The sequence below is a fragment of the Glarea lozoyensis genome (assembly GCF_000409485.1).
Source record: "Glarea lozoyensis ATCC 20868 chromosome Unknown GLAREA18, whole genome shotgun sequence".
Classification (NCBI taxonomy): domain Eukaryota; kingdom Fungi; phylum Ascomycota; class Leotiomycetes; order Helotiales; family Helotiaceae; genus Glarea; species Glarea lozoyensis.
The window spans coordinates 660,141-681,097 of record NW_007360992.1 but is presented as its reverse complement, the minus strand read 5'-3'; the positions used below and the strand labels follow the sequence as shown (position 1 = coordinate 681,097).

Sequence of the window (20,957 nt, the reverse complement as noted above, 5' to 3'; positions counted from 1 at the left end):
TATCAAATCAAGTAGACTATAACCTGAAAGCATTGCCGCTGAGTCTAATCTACTCATGCTGAAGTGTCCACTCTGTTGCTCGGCAGACCTCTGTGATCAGATGCAATGTCACCGAGTCGAACTGTCAGCTTTATTAATGCTTGGCTAACTCGTGAGGAGAGAATGGTAGAAATGGAGGAGGAGAGACTAGTACCTGCTAATTTGGGCAAGGAAATGATTATTAAAAGGATAAACAATAGAATGAGAGGAAGTTAGGTAATATTAAGTTGTGTATGGCTAGGTGAAGGTGGAGTGTTCCCAAATGATTTTCAATAAAGAGAAATTGCTTTAAATCAGCAAAGCAGCCAGTCATCGTAACTTACAGACTAACTTAATATCGCAACGTTTTGTTGGTTATTCCCCTCGTTCAACGATCTTTGATCTTCTCTTCTCGGGTCCGCCTCCGAGAAGTCGCGGGCTCACTTTTCAATAAGAAGTTGATAGTACAAATTTTCATACAGCCAACATATTCGGTATATTAAACAGAGCAAACAAAATGAGTAACTAGTTGATGAGTTTATTGGCGGTTCATGCTAACCTTCGAATATTAATAGACATGATACAAGAATCGGATAATCCCTTCCATCCATGCCATTTCAACCTCCCTCCCATTTCGCAACGACGGAACTCTTATCCAATAACCTCCACCCGACCCCTACCTACTACACCCCTCACTCTCACTCTCTCCCCTCGACACCCATCCTCCCTCAAACCCATCATCTTTCCCCTTACCTCCACGGTCCTTCTCACCACCCTCCCTCTTTCCCCTCAAAGCCCTCGCAAATCTAACTTTAACACAATCCTCGCACTCCACATCACTTCTCGTCAACATCTTGTCCATGACACTTCTCCAACACATTCTCCGTCTCCAGTGATAAGTTTCGCATCGTTGGAGAAAGGGTAGAGCTTCGTGGCCGCAGGCGTGGATGGTGTGGTGGTTGGTGCACATTTTCTGTGAGGTGGTTTGTGCGGTGGGGAGCGAGGACTGATGGGGGGATGTTTTGGGAAATAATGTCTTAAGGAAGATGAGGGGATGGGGATGAGTGGTAAGGTAGTGATTATGTGATTGAGTTTGCTTTTTTGGTTTAGGATGTCAGATCATGCGTTGGAAAGTGAGAGGAGAGGACACTTGTGATGTTTGAAATTATTCATCTAACTGAATTGTGACTGGATTTGACCCTATAAACTATATTCACGAAGCCGTTGTCGAGAAAGATTCATCCCCATAGTTTGAAATTGAGTCACAAAAACAAGAATTAGGAGTAAGACCTTTAAGGTATAATGCTTTTCGGTAAGGAACTCTCGGTTATTTAAGTTTGAGGCCACCTCAACAGTCCTCCTTTCATATGATTAAATGTCTAGGTATCTAGTTCTCTACGCCATAACCGAGAAAGACACTCAACCCTTATAGTAACGTGAGAATTAAATCCCCATCACACTCTGCGCCATAGACCTCAACCGAGTAAACGCCCCATCCGCCAACACCGTACTCAAAAAGTAATCCTCCATAATCTTGACCCTCTGCTCCTCATGGCGGAACTGCAGATGTGTTTCTACAACTGTGATATCGCATAGTACTTGTACCGCATCAATCCTCTTCAAACTCAGATTCTTCCTGCAATTGCGGCCACAGAGGCGGATGAGAGCGAGATGTAGGCGACGATCGTGCGCCTTCTTGGCTTGTTTGATATGAGGTGTGGGATCGGACTGCGATCTTGACAGTCCTGGGGAATGGACGGCGTCTAGTTCGACTAGTCTTTTAAGGAGATTTTTGAGATTTTTGATGTCCGTTTTGATGGCCCGGGAGTCGGACATGATCTGTGTATGTTGATCTTCAGCCCTGTTGATGAGAAGAAGGGAGGCTACTTGGTTTCGCAAAGCGAGTAGGATGCTACTGGCGATTAGGGGGAAGTTGTCGCCGTGGAAGGATTCGATGCTTGCTATAGCATCATCGTAAGTCTTTTGGAGAATTTGGAGGTGCTTGGCTAGTTTCTCAACCTCTTGTTGCTTCAAGAATTGAAGAGCTGTGCCTTGGGTTGCTACTTGGGAGTGGGTAGGATTCTCCATTGCTGTTCTGCTTCTGCTTCTGCTTGCTCAAAAATTCCGAATGGATTCATTATACGTAATTGACAAATTTGAAGGTCTTTTATATGCTTTGCAACTGGATCTTCTTGTTTGTTGTATCTTATAGGGATGCAAGAGATTCTTTCAGCGAACACAACATTGTACTGAGCTCATGTTTGGAAACATATTCTTTGTTCAGCTCAATTTGATGGTAAAGGGGGTTCTGTTTCGGCTTCTACCTCAGCTTAGAGCAACTGTAACGTCACCACAGTTTGAAGCTCATAGAGTCACCTCATCGAGTGCCTGAAACTCTCAGGAAGGACAAAAAGCAATTAGATGTTGAGAAAACTGGGAAAGACATGTTGGATGCACGAAGACTGCGAGATTATAACTACGCAGCTGGCCTAAAACACAATATACTCTAGACTACTTTAGGCCAAATTCCTTTGAAGTTCTCACAACAACTCAATTAAGTACATTCTCGTATTCCAACTCCTACTTACTTTGCTCAACCTCCACCCCTTTCCCACCCCTCCTTTCCTGGTCAAAACCACAAGCGAAAGTGGGGCCCGCCTTTGAGCCACCATCTCACCCGACAACTAATCCTCCAAAAGTTCGCGCTTTAAGCATATTAGGTCAAGTTCATTGTGTAGATTTCTTTCTAAAAAACAATAATAATCGAACTTAAGTCAACGCTTCAGAACTGAAAATGAAGCGATGCTGATAACTCAGGGAGTACATGCACATCAACTCCATGGAAATAAACCCTCCTTGGCGGATCGAGTGTTTGGCGAGATATATAGATGCTTTAAGGAGAAATTCGGCTCTGTCAACTGACTCAACTTGGAATGCTAAGTTTAATCGAAACCGACTCTTCAAGAGGCTTATCTTTATCTGAATATGTGTCTCAAACCAAATAGCACAAATCGTAGCATGGAACGTTGCAGTGTTTAGTATTAAATTTCTCGCACCGACTAATATTGAAGGCTACTCCACTCTCCACGACGACGTGACCACATTTTGCGAATGATGTTTGTTCACCCACTGAGGTCTAACAATATATATTAAAAATCCACCTAATATCTATCCCTACTAAACGCCCCATCTAAAAGCACCTACTTCCTCGGCCTCCTAAGCGGATGCGCCTCCGTATTCAACACAAACTCATCCAGACTAACATTCGTAAAATCATCAAAGCACAGGTAAAAATACTTCAGCGTTTCCGCCAACCAAAAACTCTCCATGCTATCAGACTGTTGTTCCTTGATGTTTTCCTTTGGCACGGTAATATCATTGATAGCCGCAGCAGCAATCTCCGTTCTGCTGACTTTCTCGATGGCTTGAAACATGCGCCACGCAGCATCTTGCCATTTCTTGTCGCCGGTTATGCGATACATGATGAATACTGACTCGATAGCTTCGGGTCTTAGAATGTAGCGTTTGTCGTTGATATATGTGAAGCCGGGAACGAGACGCATTTCGTCAGCACTTTTCTTAAGTCGGGTGGCGCGAGCTTCTGCCGTTTCTTCTACGCCAGACATGGATGGATGAGCAGCGGCAAGTGCATCATACCAAATCTCGTCCTTCCATTTGCAATCCTTTTCCTTTTCCTTTGGACAAGGCATGACTGTGAAGATCTCAGGAGCGATGCCATTTGGGTTGCTGTCATATGCAAAGACACAGCCAGCTGTAAGCTCTTGTGCGAGAGCGAGATCATTTGGTCGATCAAAAATGCGAGAAGCAATACCTACCATACCACCAGTGAAGCAGGTAAGATGCTGGCCTTGTGGTTGAACTGAAAGCTCAGAATGATCTATGCCTGTAACGCGGATATCCCCAGAGACTGACAACGCCTCATCCTTTGGATTGAAGATTCGGAAGAACATGTGTTTCTTCGCCACTTCAATGAACTTCTCGTACATCTTCTTAGGCTGTTCAAGCCTACCACCAAGAATGAGATATTGCTTTGGAAGATATTCGTATAATGAATCCGACATGCCTCCCAGCGTAAACATCGTATCGGTATTGAATGAGGGCCCACCTGCGTTTACACTAATCGGCCACATCCCCGGAAGTTTTGTCCCATCCTGACCCTTTTCAAAGTGATCACCTATTCGTTGTACGGCGTCATAGTATTTAACGTCTCCTGTGAGCTGCGCCAATCGTGTGAACTCAAGTGAAAGCGATCCTAATTCAGAGACCAACGTATTTCCAGCTTTCTGTTTGGAACCCGTTCCATACCTGCCGATTAATTAGAAAACACCGCGTAAATTTTAGACAGTTGACCTACGCTTTCCAATCCCACCTCGTGATGGGCATTCTATTTGGGGTATCAAAACAGCACATCAATAACTCTCCAACCTCAATTGCCTTTGTCAACAATAACGGGTACCTCGCCCCAGAAATGTCATAGGCAGCCAGGAACCCTCCCATATACCGAATTGTAGTCTCAAACACATTTATATCCTTCGCATCCGTCGTAGTGAAATCAATCTCCCCCAGAGCTTTCACAGCCAATTCGAAATCAGCCTTCATGCCCATAATCCACAGTGTATCCAACGAGTCGACAAGCGTAGCCGCCCATCCTCCAAAAGTGTCCTTGTATTTCCCAGTCAGAGGGGCAACCTCGTCCCTCAACCAAGCATGCTGCTTGTATCCCTCCCAGCTATGCGTGAAGCTCTCTAGTACCGCAGCTTTGCGCTTCAAGCGCTCCTCCAGCTGCTTCGCATCTTCTTTCGGCTGATGCGTCTGAATCGCAGGTATCGGCTTCGGCGCTCCAGCCGGGAAAGGTATGAAAGAAGAAATAGGGTTCTGCTCGGGGAGCTTCTTCCAGTGGGTTTTCCCGTCGGCGTAGTTGGAGGCGGAGAAGGGGAGGTAAGAAACGTTTTGTTTCTGGTAAAGATAGTACACGAAGCTGAGAGTGAGGATGATGCTGAGCGCCGCAACTCGCCAGCGCCGTATTACTGCCATTTGGGTAGAAGCTTTAGGTGACGGGTGAAGAGTACAACGAAAGGTAAAAATACGTGACAAGTATTAACATGCCTATATTGTGTGGAAGATTGACTATGCCGGGGATGCGACTCCAAGCACAATGAAAGTCGTTTGAGGTCAATTAAAGAAGTCGAAAGAACAGAAGTCGGTCGTGAAGAAACCCAAACATATCCCAATGCTGAAAGAAACCAACGAGGTTGGTATGGTTGAATCAGTATCCAATGTTGGACATGTTGCTCGGGCGGGTATTGTCGTCTGGGGCCGGGCGCTTGGTGGTAACGAGTAAGCAGGGACCCCAAAGTTAGCTTGAATGCCCACAAGTTGATGTGGGGGGATCCTTTGTGTTATTTATAACTCAACACACAATCTCTATATAGATGATAGCGGTGTTTCATATAGTGAATAGCTTGAGTCAAAAATGGTGATCGTGAGTCTTGTTTATCTTTTCATTGATTGTGAAAATATCTATCAAATGAGACAAAGTCCTGGCGATCAGGTACGACTACTTTACTCCCGAGAGAGTGCATGCAATGAAACTCTAAAGGTAATACTGCAATCACATGCAAAAGCTTGATTCAGGTTGGGAGAGTGTCCGCAGCACTAATAAGTCGAGCATAGATCAACAGATAGTTGTCCATATCATACCTATCACTGGAGCTCCAAGAAGCAATTACCATCGTAAAATTGAGGCAGGTAATCCGAGCCCGAAGCAGTCACATTGGCAACATCAGCTACCCAGACTCAGGGCAATCGAAAGCATGTCTCTAGTCAAGAAGTTTAGGAGTTGTATTGCCGAAGGGTAATCATCGTAACGTTATCATAGCCTATCCACCGAATCTAAACGGCCTCAATCCAGCAGCCCAGCTACCTGAAGCAGATCTTTTCCGAAGAATCATGCTAGGTTCAGCGACTCGCACGCGCGAAAAATAAGAAAGGAATTACTTTTGCATCATGAGCTGGACGAATTCGTTGTCTGTAAAGTGTCAGCTTGTGGGGAGGATATGCCTTAAGGAGCTTGACTCACAGTCAATGCGTCCATCACCATCTTGATCGGCTTCTCTGATCATCTCGTCAACCTCATCATCTGTCAACTTCTCTCCAATCGATGTCATGACATGTCTTAGCTCGGCAGCTGAGATGAATCCATTGTTGTCGCGATCGAAGACCTATATCCAAATAAGCGCCGTCCATGATGGGGCCGTAAATGCGTTTGCACGAAGTTACCTTGAACGCCTCTCTGATTTCCTCTTCAGAATCTGTGTCCTTCATCTTCCTCGCCATCATCGTAAGGAATTCTAATTCAATCAGCCCTGCTGCCCACTATTGGCAACCAATCGCTGCCTACCTGGGAAATCGATCGTTCCGTTGTTGTCGGCGTCAACCTCGTTGATCATATCTTGCAACTCGGATTCAGAAGGGTTCTGGCCAAGAGACCGCATGACGGTGCCCAATTCCTTGGTGGTGATTTGTCCTACAAGCGTATCAGCTTCCTGATAACAATTGGTTTCACAACACCGTGTGCCACAACCCCACGTTGCTCAAAAGGGTCATGATCTTATAACAAACAAGTCTTGAAAAAATCCACAGATTTATAGCCCCGGCACGTCGTAATATGGGTATGGCAAATCTATTCGAGGGGATATCGGGAATACTAACCATCGCCATCTTTGTCCTGTGTCAGATGTTGTCAGCACCAATTTTCTGTTAAAAACCACACCAATAGCCTCGCAAGCCGAGGAAGTAAATTCCACTTACAAAGAGAGAGAATGCCTCCTTAAATTCGGAGACTTGCTCTTCAGTAAGAGAATCAGCCTGTGAGAGTATGTGTCAGTTGTTGATCAGCAAATTCCATATCGTCGTAGCTCTCTGAGGGTCGATCGCGGGGTTCGTTTTAAACAGGGAAGCGCAAGGCAGGCAGAAATCCATACCATGTTGTAAAGGTGTAAACGAGTGATTCGGACTGGAAGTGAGGAGGTATTATCAGGTAATGTTGAGTAGTTGGCACGAAGCTCTCGATGTGGATGCTTCTCGTTTGGGTGTCGACTGTAGGGAGGTTAAGGTTGTTGGGTCTGCCTTCTCAGTTGTTGTGGTGGAGAAGTGAGGGAAGGCCTACGGTGGCCTGGATCGAGCTTGGCGCAGCTTTTGGTCGGCGGGTTGGCCCATCGGCTAGATCCTAACTTGGATGCCTTAGGCTTCATCGACATGACAGCTCGGCTTAGTCGTGTTGGACCGCCCCTGCGAAAGACAACTGGACAACAACATGCTATTTACAAAGTACCCATTAACAAACAGTCGATTATTTCATGATTGGAAGAGGTGATACTCAAAACTCATGTAACTACTTCACTTGCAATAGGAGGAACCAGCCTGATCTGCATCCGCCATGTGGCGCGATCGCACCAATCTGTACGTTTGGGTACCTACGCAATAGCTCTCAATCTCCTTGCTAATTGCAATAGTTACATATCATACCGGCAGTCCTACGCACACCACCCTGCGAAGAAACCGAAGTATACGGCTTCAGCGTCTGGAAATGGATACAATGACAGTTTCATTGGAGGGGGCTCTTCGGAGCGGCAAGGACTTATGTCCGCGGGCGCATTCGAGGATGATGGAGACGCCGTGATAGAGATGGATCTACTACCGCCGCGGTGGGCCGATATCAGTGATGAAGTTACAGAATATCTGACAGATATCGCAAGCAAGAGTAGCAAGCTGGAAAAGCTGCACCAGAAACATGTACTACCCGGATTTGATGACGAGGAAGCGAAGAGAAGAGAGGAGTCGGAGATAGAATACCTGACCCAGGATATCACAAAAGGATTTCACGATTGTCAGAAAGCAATACAGAGGGTCGAAATGCTAGTACGAGAAGCTCAAAATTCTGGGGGCATCAGCAAGGGAGAAGAGACAATGGCTAGGAACATTCAGATATCTTTAGCGGGGAGAGTACAAGAGGCCAGCGCTGGATTTAGGAAGAAGCAAAGTGCTTATCTAAAGAGTTAGTATTTTCTTTTGGCGCGCAAGTTCCATCTGCGATATTTGCAGTATACTGACGTCCATTAGAGCTTCGTGGCCTTAGTGGAATGAATCCACCAATTGATCGTGCATCAACGCCCTTGTACAACAATTACAACGATCCATCACTAATGGAATCCGACGCCGACAAGTCGTACTCGGAATCGGCCCTTCAAATGACCGCTCAGAAACAATTGACCTCGAACGACGCCGCCATCATGCAACGCGAACGAGAAATCATGGACATCGCCCAGGGTATCATTGAATTGGCAGACATATTCAAGGAGTTGCAAAGCATGATCATCGACCAAGGAACGATGTTAGATCGAATAGATTACAACGTAGAACGAATGGCTACGGATGTGAAGGCTGCGGATAAGGAGTTAAAGGTTGCTTCGGGATACCAGAAAAAGGGCACGAAACGGAGGATTATATTTTTATTGATTTTGTTAATCGTGGGCATGATTATACTCTTGGTTGTTAAGCCAAGGAAGAGCGAACAACCACCGCCTCCACCTGTAGAAGTAGATGAGCCGCATGTACCACCACCATGAATTAATATCTTTTTACCAGGAAAACAGTCCAAGATTCGCATAGCACATGTTGTGTTGGTGATATGGCAGTGTGCTGCGGAGTTTTCTTCTCATGGTCTTAGATTGGTATTCGGAAACTTCAACCCAAGCGAATTGCCTTGCGCATCAAGAAGCCTTACACACCTGCAAATACCTCCGACTCGACTGGAAAAGGGGCACTCCGTCTCGCCCAGTTTATATTTGTCTCAACGAGTCGTTCAGCTAGAGGAATAATCAGGAGAAGTGGAGTACGACAATAAAACAAACTTGCCATTCTATCCTTCCAAGCCACACAGCTCTTGTACCTCGAACTGACAGCTCGCTTAGCAGTTGATGTGACACAAGAGACGAATGGTAAGAACAAACTACCAATCCGGGCTGTGATTGGGCTATTATGACTGGGCTGAAGGCGAACATTCATTTCACAGTCATTCGGGACATCTTGCTCTTATATATACGACAGATAGTGTGTTCCCGTGTCTTAACATGATAGCAATACCTTTTTCAGTCATCTTGATATTCTGTGAGTAATCCTGATTGATAATGCGATGTTTTGTGATTAACGAGCATAGTGCAAAAAGGCAGTGAGACAGCTCAAAAAAGAATCGTCAAGAATCAAAGGCTCTACAGATACAATACCGGAACATTCTTATAGTCACGAATACGTAAGTCAATCACATGTCGGACTCATCCACCATTGGGCCTGAAACCCACCCAGGTCTTGTCGCTAGAATGGTTCAATTTTGACATGGAACAAATAATGGAAAGACTGAAAGTGATTTCAGGACAAGACAGATGTAGGAAGAAGTAGAGGATAATGCCGCGGAACATGCTGATCCGCTGGATGATGTCTCTGGGGAGATGGGTCACTGGATGGAGGGGAAACCAGAGTGAAGACAAGTGGTGAGGAAAGCCATTCTAGCATGCTTTTCATTGAGCTTACTTGGTGCAGCGTCTGACTAAACCTGTGATCTTCTGATATAGATAGGACATGAGTTATTGGCCGGTCTGTTGATCAGGCGTGGGATTCCAGATGTGCAAGTGATTATGGTGTGAATAGGGGATGGTATAAACTTAAGCGAGACTAACAATTGAAAGCAAGCATATCACCACTATACAATAACTATACCTCAAGAAACTACCTTGGCTTAAACATTCATAAATCAGTAGCAATCACATCTAGTCTCATGCCCCTAGTTCTCAAAGTGGCGAAAAACTGAAAGAACAGTAATACCCCTGACTCAATCCTCACTCTCTAAACAACACCATCATTAATCAAAACAACCACCCCTAAACCCAATAAATCCTTTCCCTCCCCAGACCCACTCACTCCTCCACCAATTCTAACCCTCACAAAGACGCTCACTCAAAATGTCATATTCCAACTCAACAATCCCCACCTCCCTAATCTTCGACACCACCCCCACAGCCCTCGAAGCCCAAACCTCCATGTTCTCCCTTCTCGCCGCCGCGGAGTCCCTGCACCACCACCGCGCGCTCGGCATCACGCATCCCATTGCGCCTGAAGACGCGGAGCGCTGCGATGCGCAGGCGTGGCTTGTGATTGCGTATCTCGAATCATTGAGCGAAGGGGAGAGACACGAGGCTTTGAGGGCGTATCTGCAGTGGGAGTTTCCGCAGGATGGCTTTGGGGTTGCGTTGAGGGTTTTGTTGGAGTTGCTTGGGAAACTTGGGGGCGAGGTGGAGGAGTGGTTTGAGATTTTTTATTTGGTGGAGACGGGGCATGAGGTTGAAGAGGGGTTTGAGCTGGAGGAGGGAGAAGTTGAGGATGAGGTTGCGGGGGCAGTATTGCCGATTGAGTGGGGACCCATGGGAGAGGAGAAGAGGGAGGTGGAGGTGGGAGAGACGATGTGGAGAGGACCTGAGAATGAGATGGAAGAGATGATGTGGAGGGAGGCTGGGAATGTTTGATTGATGCTCGATGACCCAGTGAGCATGTCGATATACCTACCATCTTTGCATGGAGCTCGTTACGAACGACTACCTTGTAAAGACGACAACATGAATACCAAATTTAGATACACTGATAAGAACTTTTGAACCTGCACACCAAGACAGGGAGGGATTGAGACTTGCAAATTTCTTGTTCAAACATTGTGATATCTAATAAGAGAAGCCACTTATGAGTTTTATCTGTTACTGTCTTGGTTTAAAATTCTATACATGAAAGAGATGTTCGTGCCCCTTTCTTTCAACCCGCAAAACATACAACAAAGAATGCGAGCCGAAACAAAATCAGGGGAAGACAACAACGTGTTGAAAAGCTTTTTAAAAAATTCAGTCCCGCTACTTAGACGCTCGGTTCTAAATTCATGTTAAATATTCTTATTGAGCTGGGTTCTAAAATCATGTATTCGTTTAAAAACAGACCCATGCGGTCCTCCCCCCTCAGAAACTGCATTTCCATTAGCGAGGTCGACGAACACTGGCCAGCCACGCCATCTAGCTCCCCAGGAAATTCTTCCGTCGCCTCGGAAGGAGATGCAATGGAAGTTGAGATGACAGATGAAATGGAAATCTATTCCGCAAAATTAGTTGCCCTCGCCCAAGCCGCTGAGTGGTATGCTAGACACTATCCCTCCGCGGTCGTCAATAGGAAGCGTAAATGCCCATTCGACGATGGCAACAGACCACGTCTAAGACGGGCAATGGGAGCTGATTTTCGGAGACAGATGCCACGGCAGACGAGAGCCGAAATGCTCCGGATTAAAGACAAGATAGAGCATATCAACAGACAGGCACGTATTGAAACATTCATTGAAGAGTGGCGAGAAGAAAAAGGTCACCCTAATCCCCCAGGAAGTCGTCTTGACAGGATCTTCAACGAATCCCAAGCCGGATACGTCGCCGACTTACGAGATCTACAGACGCTCCTCCAAACTCTCAATTACACAGAGAGCACGGCCTACCACGCCTTCTGCGGTCCTCTGAAGATAGACAGCTATCGTGTCCAACCGACTCTCCTGCGTCTCGCCTGCGTAGACAACCTCGTCAAAGAACGGCGCAGATTGTTCGATACATACCATGAGATTCGTCAAAATATGATTCTTACCAGAGTTACTAACATCTGCATCGAACTCGAGCTCGACATCGAGGAATACGCAACCCGTATCCTTGACGTGCGCGAACGCTACAATCGACGAGCCGCTTACTTTCGACGTCGTGAGATCAGAGCGCGAGGTGAGCGTGCTCTCAGACGATTGGAGTATTACCAGCGTCAATGGGAGATTCAAATGCGAAGACCACCTCAGTTCAGAGCTCAGTTTTCGATGACTGCCGCGAGGGATATAGATAATTCTGCTGCACGACTCACGGAATATCTTGAGACTTTCTCGCCGCGACATAGAGAAACTGCGTTGAGGAGGTATGTGGAGCAATATTCTGCTGGGAGTTATGGTAGTTTTGCTAGGGGGTTAGCGGCGCTGAGGGTTGCGGTTGATAGGGTGTTGATGGGTGGGGAGGAGGATGATTCGGATGATGAATCGACGTAGTTTCAACTCTTTTTCCTTTAGTTTCAATTACTGAAGCTATCGTAGATCTAACTTTACTTCCTTATCCTGAACTTTAGCTATGTCCTTTTTGGGAAAGAGATTACAAATGAAGTGTCGCTAGAATCGGTTAGAAACCTTGCATATTTTTCTTTGTAGAATCAGTTACAAGATTTCGTTGGCCAGAATATCAAACACTTTAAAATTATCAATCACGAAATCTCAATAATAAGCTCTCGGTAATGTGAAAGTGATATTGAGCCATTGAATCCCTTCGTGAACATAAAGTGAATCGCGACTTGCCACTTGATTCAGTGAGTCGATCGGTGGACAATCACCTATTCATTACTGGAACAATCCTGGAACAATAACACTCGCTTAAAAACAGTGCGACAAACGAATACAAGAAGCCATGCCGCTCAGCTTCAGACATCTCAACTTTCTCCTCCAAGACTTGACCTTCAAAAAATTCAAACCACAAATAGCCAGCCTTTACAATCCACCATGGAGTCACGCGATATGAAACCAGCGCCCTGGACCTACCACCACATTTCAGAGGTCCCTCATATGATTGACGGTAGATGGCCTGGGAAAGTTGAACGGTCAATGGATCATCTGTACGAGGCCACGTGTGACGCATACCAAATATACGATGATATGAACAACGATGCATGGGACGACGGGCGCTTGCCTCGTCATTATACCGTCCCCGAGATTATCCAAATGACAGAACGTGTGGAAGAGGCTATTAACGTTCTCAAACGCGCCTGCAAGCATCCCATGCCCTCGGAGCAACATTTCATAAGTGAAGCTCATGTGTTGATTCAAGAGGCGTATGAGACGAGATGCCAGCTATTCTTGCTCGCTGGGATTGACGCCATCCGTGAACTTCGCCAAAAGAGAAAAATCGCACGAAAAGAACGAAAGGATCCACTCAAACGAGCGATGGCGAGAAGAGCGGAATATGGCCTGGGCCCGGAGACAGGAAGACAAGTGCTCGATGCAATAATCCAAGAACGACAGGAAACGGAGAGGCGAACACGAGTATTCGATGGCCTGATCGGACGTGCTCGACAGGAAGGACAGGAAGTCCACAGACGCCCGCAAGAATCTCAAGAGGAAATCCAGGAGCGACTCCGGCGACGAGCTCGAGTCCTGGACATTATTCATACTGCGAGAGCAAATGTAATGCTAATTCTCTCTCACAATGAAAGAGCAATGCCACAATGCAAAGGAGGTCGCCGCAGAATGAATCGTGCAGCGCCTATGTTGACGAGCGAAACGGCGGACGTCTTTATGAAGAGTGTCCACGTTGTTGTCCTTGCTCTGGAGCTTTTATCTGGGAGGGAGCGGGATGAGGAGATTCGGGCTTTCTTGCGGGAGTATCAGGCCAGTGGAAGTACGATTTTGCGTTCTTTGAATCTTTTGTACGGTCAATGTCGAGCTCTTTTGGGTGAGGATGTACCTCCTGTGCCGGCATATTATTCGAATAGGGAAGAGAGTAGCTCGTCTGGGGGAGAGTCAGCCTCGATGGGTCATGATTTCGTGTTGCCAGTTGAATGGCGAACAGATCAATCTGGTGTCCCTTTTAACACCGCCAGGAGAAGATAAACTTTGGAAACAGTGAAAACCGCTGCTGCTGTCACTTGACCATGATATTGACTGCAGCCTGCCGGGGTCTTGGAATTTCGGGTCTTGAAAACATAGAGAAGTCAAACATCAGTAGAACAAGCATAGAAATAAGATATTCCATGGCGATGAGTGGTGCAGTGATCTACCATAAGGATCTCGCTTCTTGCAAATTTCTTCGAAAACGTCGCGTATGGCAGGTGTGGACTTTGCAAACTTAGAAAATAATAGACATGATAACCATACAAATTCTTTCTTTCCTTCAAATTTTTGCTTCCATGGGACGCCATAAGCAATGCCGCGTAAGTGTGAATGTGAATGTGCAAAAATGCATGAGTCTGTTCCGTCCATCTGCCGCACAGCCGCTTTGACCGAGAGGTATTCTCTGGTCGCGCAAAGGCCACGATCATCTATAGCTATACCTTTTTCAAGAAATATGAAGCCTTTGGTGATGGTCCGCAGCCGTGCATGTTCGTCTCGTGTGACTCGAAAGAGGTCTACGCGTATCCCATGATACCAAATAAACTTTATTGACAACCGGCCCCCCGGTATTGCACGTCAGCTTCAATTGCTTCACGTGCGGGAGGTCGCCGAAATCTCCGCCAGACAACCATACAAAATGGTTCCTGGAAGCCCAAATATGTTAGCTTTGCCCTAAGATCCAGATCTGGTTAATGTGTCAAAGGGCTGAGCCGACAAGCGGTTAGTGTTTTGTTGGCTCGGACTTGTAATCCAGTTGCAAACCCTTACAATAAATGATGGCAATTGTTTCATGAACAGGAGAACGAACAAGAGTTCCTTGAGTTTATCTGAATGGGTACGGAGTACTTCGAAGTAATTGGGATGAACGCACGGTTCGTTGACGTTCGGGGAAAAAGCAATCCCATCGTGATCAAATCTCCACTTAGTCGTTCAAACCTGTCGGTAATCTCGTCCTTGGTCACTCTGCGCCCCATTTGGGAAGCCCCTTGATCTCGCTTGTCTAGCTCCCGTTCTCAATAACATTGTCGATCTGTCGATCCGCTCTTTGCTTTCCCAACTTTCTTTGTCCAACACGAACACGCGAAGACCAATCGAAGAATGCAATGGGGAAGCCATAGATTAAGCACTAGCATCTACGAAAGCTGATTGGCAATGAACACAATGGCCCAGTGCGAATCTGTCGCTTGGCTCACAATAGAGCGTCGATCCTTCCATATTGAGACTGCATATGATTGCTATGGGAGATCCTGACAGTGAAGATGCGAGTCTACCGGGTTGAAGCTGGGAAATCATGAACATCGAGTAAGTAAAGCACGAACGACTGATGCAAACAAGTAGGAATAACCTCGTCGGTTCATGTAGGTACGGTTACAACTGCAGTTGGACGCGAATTTGCTTCTAATTACAGTTGCGTGGTCCAAGAGCGAAAGACAATCTGGTAACGTTTATTCGACTGAGTTGTCTCAAGTTTGACGCCCAGACCCTGGTCTAATATTCTTTGAGGAAGGCTCGACTTGCTCTGTCGTGGTGGGCTTTTTGGCGTTTCCCATCGTCTCCGCGTTATCATCTTCCCAATGATCCCGTTCACTCTTTGGACGGCGGGTTGTCGGCGGGATAGTTCTTAATCTTAGGTGCTTCCAGTCCTTTGCTTTCTCGATTTTTCGCCTCCTCTCTTCCACTGTCACTCTTTTGCAATAAACACAACATTTCGTCTCGAAAATGTACACCGGAGTGACGAGAGGTGCACAGGTCACTGGCATAGCCGTGATGGCTCTGTCTCTGACTTGGATATCATTCTCTTTGCGACTCTATGTTCGGACCAGGATCTTGAGGTTCGTCGGGCGGGAGGACTGGTTGATGATCGCCTCAATGGTGCGCGGACCAAAATCGAAGTCGGAGAATTAACGATCGCTGACTTTCGTAGATCCTCCTCACACTTCTATGTGCTCTCTGTCTCATCGCCATCTCTTTCGGACTCGGTGCGCATATGTACAATATTCCTGATGCCAGTAAACAAACCGGCTTCAAGTACATATTCATATGCGAACTTCTGTACGTGACTTGTACGGCCGTCACGAAACTCTCGATCGGGGTTTATCTCCTTCGGCTCTCGAGTAAACGATATCAAGTATATACCATCTACACCACCTTGGCCGTGGTGATGGCAATAAGTACCATGTACTTTTTCTTCTTGCTATTTCAATGCGATCCGATCAATCATCTGTGGACCCAATTCGATGGAGGCGTGGGCAAATGTTTGCATCATCCTATTCTTTCGAACGTAACATATACGCATACTGCCATGTCTGCTGTTACCGATTGGGCTTTTGGTATTCTACCTGTATTTTTTGTATGGAGAATGCAGATGAATCCTCGTACGAAGTTCTCTGTCATCTTAATTTTGTCACTTGGCTTTTTGTAAGTTTCCCAATTGTATCAATGTAACAAGGTTAACCATCTTCCAGCGCTAGCACCGCCACCATTGTTCGTATTGTATACATTCGGAGCCTGACAATCACAGACGATTGGTCTTGGGAGGGAATCAACTTGGTCAAATGGTCGATGGTCGAGCCCGCAATCGCCATGACAGCTTCCAACATTGCAACACTTCGTCCACTCTTCAAGAATTCATTCTTCTTCGCGAGAAAACGATTCGACTCAATGGATGACGACGATAGGCCTTCAACCGAAAGTTCTATCAATCTCAAGGGTCAAAACAGTGTTAATGCTGCGGACTACAGTGTTGAATTTGCGGAGATGCTCGGGTTGAGCAGAGTTGGTGTCACTACAGAAATCACAGCGGAAGGAATTCAACCCGAACGAGATCATTTCCGTCAACGATTTAGCTTGGCCAGACGAAGCTATAGAGAAAAAAGCGAAAGTCAATTAAAATTGCACGACGTCCCTCCGATGCCATCGTCTGACAGTTTTAACAGCATCGACTGGAGTACTGGCATCAAAACCACAACCACCGTTACAATTGATCAGTGAAGGGGATGAAGTTAGAGTTCATGAACGGAACGGAACGAATAAATCACCAGACACCCATAATTTGGAAGGAAGTATTTATTATATCAAAACCACTGTATTCAAGACCAACAGCGGTAACCTGATCAGTCAGCCAGAGTTCGAAATATTGCGAAAGCTACAATTTCCTAGAAATATCAACAAGGAGGCAAGGAAAGCCGGCCCAAGAGGTCACGAGGCGTATCAAGGAATCAGATGATGATAAGATAGTCGGAAGAATTTTGCCGGATCTGAGAGAGGTCACAGATGCAATGGCCTCAGCAAACCTCAATTTGAGATTGTTGTAAAGGTTCGCCGAGAACACGTTGTTCTCAAAATACTGTCTATGTTACAAGGAACGGATTTCACAGGAGAACAAAAGAAATTCGAAATAAAAATGGTGCCAAAATTCAGAGAAGTGCTGTTTTATTCCAATATGATGCAGTCTGTTACTTTAGCAATCTCACCGCAGTACACTTTAGTCACCACTAATAAGTAACCCTGAGTTCCGCGTCTCATGCCGGACTAAGGGATCGCGCTTCCTACGTGATTCATTCGCCGCCACCTCCACCTCCATTACCTCCGTTGGTTATACCGGATTAACCCCCTATGAACCTTTGGTGACATCCTGTGTTCTGACGTGTACCATGAGCTTGTGCTACACCAGTAACAGAGTTGAACTATAAACCTTTAGCTCTCATATAAATACTATTTAATGAACCGGTGTTACCTCATTTACTCCTTGCAACTCCTCAGGTTTCGAGTCTGTGGGTGTGGAAGTAGGCGGGAGTGTGGAGGAATCCGCGGATGGCCCTCTCCTGGTGGGCGGTCTTCTGGTGGATGAGCTTGTTGTTGGGTTTGAAGTGGGAGTGACAGTGTTTGTTCTTACTATAGGTCGGATTGCGGCGGGTGTTGTGGATGAGGACGAGGGTTTGGATTTGTGTCCGAAGCAGAAGAACATTTTGTTGGTGGGCTGGTTGTTGCTGAGATTTGTGGTTGTGAGGTTGTTGAGAGTGTGCTGGTGGTCGGAGTGTGGTGTTTAGAGAAATGGGGGAAAGGAAGAAAGGGGGAAAGAGATTTTTGTAGGTGAGTGGGTGGTGTTGTTCACCTCAAGATGTCTGTTTCCAATGTTGTAAGTTTTAAATCACTTTTGATTCATTACGTGGGCGAGAGAAATTGTGAATGTTTATTCTCGGTGAGGATGGGAAGAATTCCAATTGCTCTATTACCGCGGATTCCTCTCGTCGTGATCTAGACTTCTACCAAAAATGGCATTTATGTCCGATACTTATCCATTGAGACGAAATAGGATATAGTCGTTCGAAACGAGAACTACAGTATTCTGTTTTGTACTAGAATTGGTCAATTCCATTATTGGCGAGTAAAATGATTCAGAACATGTTATTCTTCACGAGACGAAGTGAGGCAGGTCGGAATCAAAATATTAAGCAAAGCATATGATCCCTTGAGATGTTATGATAGGTCCTCGCCAACGAAGGTTGTATATCAGGGAATCACATTGTAACAGGTGGTGATATTCGGAGGCAAGTCACTATAGTAGAACTCGGGAGACACTCTGTGAAGTAACGAGCCGAGACGAGCAAAGCTGTCTAATTGCTAGATGGGTCAAATGTTTACACAAATCTTAGGCATTCTCGCGGTGGACAAAATAAGTGGTAGTCGAAACGCGATTTTTTTTTGATCAAGTTGACTAACTATCGTTATTTAGTGGGTTAAGTCAGAACAATATAACAAATTCTGTCAATTACTTCAAGTAAATTAGATTCTTAAGTTTATTCGAAGTCGACTTATTCAGTCCAAAAACTGGCGGGCAAGTAACTGACACTTATTTTGTCCTCAGCGAGGTATTTAAAGATTATTCGCTCGAGGTTGCAGGAACTGAGTGGCACACTGTCAGGATGAGATTACTGGTCTCTGGATAATAAGTATGCCCTTTTTATATATGAGTGGCCAATACGATGCCTTCAACATTTTCTGAATTCTCTAGGTGCTGTCAATCGTGTTGGTCTTGGCGTTGGTGCCTTCACGCACGCTCGCATGTTTATCCCCTTCCATCACGAAGTTCATATATACACTTTGCAATTTTCACGGCTTCTACTTTTGAAAATCTACCAGTACAATAACAATTCTTTCTTTCGCTCTTAGATTACACAATTTGTGTCGTAATTCTCAGATAAAAATGACGGATATAATGGCCAACCAAGCCAGGCAACCACCTGACACTTTGAATTTCCTGCCGACCGAGATTTTACAACTTATTGCAATAGCACTTCCGTCGCAATCAGCTCTGAAATTCATCCATTGTTGCAGAAGGGTACACGAGGCGTGCAATCAGCCTGGTGTCTGGCGCGAAAAGATTCGCTTGAATTCTGGATTTGCCACTCATCCGATTGTATCGCGGGATTCTGGCGGGATGATTTGGAAGAACTTTGTTATCGCAGATGCTAAGACAAGCAATGTTACCTACGAAGACAAACTGTTGTTTTGGTTGCCGCAAGCGATGATATATTATCGTAAGTAAGTTTCGGGTTCAGTCGCTAATTCCGTACTATGCTCAGAAGAAATATTTTCTGATTGTGGCTAGATGAAGTGTGTTCTACCCTCAAATTCAACGAACTCCACATTCTGTCTCTTCCAACACATTACTCGTCTGATATGCCACTATTTGAGGGTAGAATGCCTACTGTATCTCCAGGGATCATGCTATATTACCCTGTGGACGTTCAATCTTCTATTGTTATTGATGTGTGGCATAAGACACAAGCCGCTAGCTTTTGCTTTACAGCAGCGATACTAAAAAGAATCTCTCTTGATCAGAGCCAAGTTAGTAATCTATGGGCTCCTGCCAAAAGATTTCTCGAGACATCTCCCTGGACGGTAATTCAAGACATTACGCCAGAATCAAGACCTGCTGAGTACCTCAAGCTTGCGGTCATACTTCACACACTTGCCAACAAAGCCATTGGCTTTATTGCTATCGAGCTATGGGCCTATCTGACTGAGAAACGAAACGACCTTAGTTGGGAGCCCGACGGAACATCCAACCCGCCTCTGATAGAGAGGATTTCATTTCCTATGTTGATGAACGTACCAAGTTTATTTGAGGCCGAAGCCTTAAAAGACTTTAGCCTTTGCCATATCAATAAGATGGCTGCCCCTGAATTCTTCACGGGCTCTCAATGGATCGGCTATGAACTTGTGATTCATTTATCACGGCAAAGACGTTGGCCCCTGTATACGTGGGACGGTATTGGTGGGGAGAATGCAGAAATGAAATACAGGCATTATGAGCAACCACCACATACTAACGGCAACTTGGAAGATAGATGGGTAGAGAGACATGCAACTTTCACTCTTCGCGGCTGGGTAGATCCAAGGAGCTATGTCCTACAATCCAACTACTTTCATGCCGGACGCGAAACACATTGTCTTACGTTGAAAGTGGATAGCTTGACTGGAATGATCTCTGTGATTCGCCATGTCGACTTTCATCATGTTCGTAGGCGAGGTAGCTTTGGTGTTATGACACCATTTGGGGTTCTTCTTGGGGGGCATTCTCCTGGTTACTGGTTGTGGCTGTGGAAGCTTGATTGGAGCACGCCCGATTCTCATTGGGAGCGATGACTTATATGTTTGCAGAAGGTACTCAATCAATGGTAACGAATTCAATAGTAACTATGTTTAGTGTTATTAATGAAGGCAATCAGAAATATTTACCGCGCGGTGTATGCAAAAAAAGGTCTCAAAAATCAATGCTCATGTCTGCCTCTTTCTTTGGCATAGCAAGATTCCTGGCACTCACTCACTTTGAGAAGCTCAATTCATATTAGAACTTGCCAGCACGCACCGACAATAATGCACGGGCGTAGATCTTTCGTAGACGTTGCTTTCGTTTTGACTTGCCACATCCGAACACATCAAAATGTTCAAATTCATTTATTGGTTTTGATGTTTCATTCCCCATTATAAACAGGTTTGTTGTTATGGAGAGATCGATCGACCAAGCAACGTTTCTTGTCATAGAGAGTGTTTAGTAATCCAGTATCTCTTAAATCGCGTAGACAAACAAAATGGTAGATAACATGTCATTATGCTCCTTCGTATGTAATTCCTCACTCAACACCAC

At 45.6% G+C, this 20,957-nt stretch overlaps 9 protein-coding genes across 9 annotated transcripts; 6 read left to right on the top strand and 3 right to left on the bottom strand.

Moving 5' to 3' along the window:
* Positions 1-1,461: 1,461 nt before the first annotated feature.
* On the bottom strand, positions 1,462-2,106 carry GLAREA_12460 (uncharacterized protein; the record flags this gene model as incomplete). The annotated part of the gene is made up of 1 exon (XM_008083242.1): positions 1,462-2,106. The coding sequence occupies one exon, from the start codon at positions 2,104-2,106 to the stop codon at positions 1,462-1,464; it is 645 nt and encodes a 214-aa protein (XP_008081433.1).
* Positions 2,107-3,218: 1,112 nt separating this feature from the next.
* Positions 3,219-5,073, bottom strand: GLAREA_12459 (Seven-hairpin glycosidase; the record flags this gene model as incomplete). Its single annotated transcript, XM_008083241.1, has 2 exons — positions 3,219-4,344; positions 4,394-5,073. 2 exons carry the CDS (start codon positions 5,071-5,073, stop codon positions 3,219-3,221), a joined length of 1,806 nt encoding a protein of 601 aa, XP_008081432.1.
* Positions 5,074-6,032: 959 nt separating this feature from the next.
* Positions 6,033-7,257, bottom strand: GLAREA_12458 (EF-hand; the record flags this gene model as incomplete). Its single annotated transcript, XM_008083240.1, has 8 exons — positions 6,033-6,067; positions 6,119-6,260; positions 6,319-6,389; positions 6,440-6,565; positions 6,751-6,766; positions 6,850-6,906; positions 7,023-7,137; positions 7,208-7,257. 8 exons carry the CDS (start codon positions 7,255-7,257, stop codon positions 6,033-6,035), a joined length of 612 nt encoding a protein of 203 aa, XP_008081431.1.
* Positions 7,258-7,477: 220 nt separating this feature from the next.
* GLAREA_12457 (t-snare protein) lies at positions 7,478-8,666 on the top strand (the record flags this gene model as incomplete). Its single annotated transcript, XM_008083239.1, has 3 exons — positions 7,478-7,500; positions 7,554-8,095; positions 8,161-8,666. 3 exons carry the CDS (start codon positions 7,478-7,480, stop codon positions 8,664-8,666), a joined length of 1,071 nt encoding a protein of 356 aa, XP_008081430.1.
* Positions 8,667-10,055: 1,389 nt separating this feature from the next.
* GLAREA_12456 (uncharacterized protein) lies at positions 10,056-10,616 on the top strand (the record flags this gene model as incomplete). The annotated part of the gene is made up of 1 exon (XM_008083238.1): positions 10,056-10,616. One exon carries the CDS (start codon positions 10,056-10,058, stop codon positions 10,614-10,616), a length of 561 nt encoding a protein of 186 aa, XP_008081429.1.
* A 461-nt stretch (positions 10,617-11,077) lies between these two features.
* On the top strand, positions 11,078-12,196 carry GLAREA_12455 (uncharacterized protein; the record flags this gene model as incomplete). Its single annotated transcript, XM_008083237.1, has 1 exon — positions 11,078-12,196. One exon carries the CDS (start codon positions 11,078-11,080, stop codon positions 12,194-12,196), a length of 1,119 nt encoding a protein of 372 aa, XP_008081428.1.
* A 501-nt stretch (positions 12,197-12,697) lies between these two features.
* On the top strand, positions 12,698-13,804 carry GLAREA_12454 (uncharacterized protein; the record flags this gene model as incomplete). Its single annotated transcript, XM_008083236.1, has 1 exon — positions 12,698-13,804. The coding sequence occupies one exon, from the start codon at positions 12,698-12,700 to the stop codon at positions 13,802-13,804; it is 1,107 nt and encodes a 368-aa protein (XP_008081427.1).
* Positions 13,805-15,523: 1,719 nt separating this feature from the next.
* Positions 15,524-17,030, top strand: GLAREA_12453 (uncharacterized protein; the record flags this gene model as incomplete). Its single annotated transcript, XM_008083235.1, has 4 exons — positions 15,524-15,676; positions 15,729-16,222; positions 16,270-16,685; positions 16,741-17,030. 4 exons carry the CDS (start codon positions 15,524-15,526, stop codon positions 17,028-17,030), a joined length of 1,353 nt encoding a protein of 450 aa, XP_008081426.1.
* Positions 17,031-19,010: 1,980 nt separating this feature from the next.
* On the top strand, positions 19,011-20,455 carry GLAREA_12452 (uncharacterized protein; the record flags this gene model as incomplete). The annotated part of the gene is made up of 2 exons (XM_008083234.1): positions 19,011-19,344; positions 19,416-20,455. The coding sequence occupies 2 exons, from the start codon at positions 19,011-19,013 to the stop codon at positions 20,453-20,455; spliced, it is 1,374 nt and encodes a 457-aa protein (XP_008081425.1).
* Between the last annotated feature and the right edge of the window lie 502 nt (positions 20,456-20,957).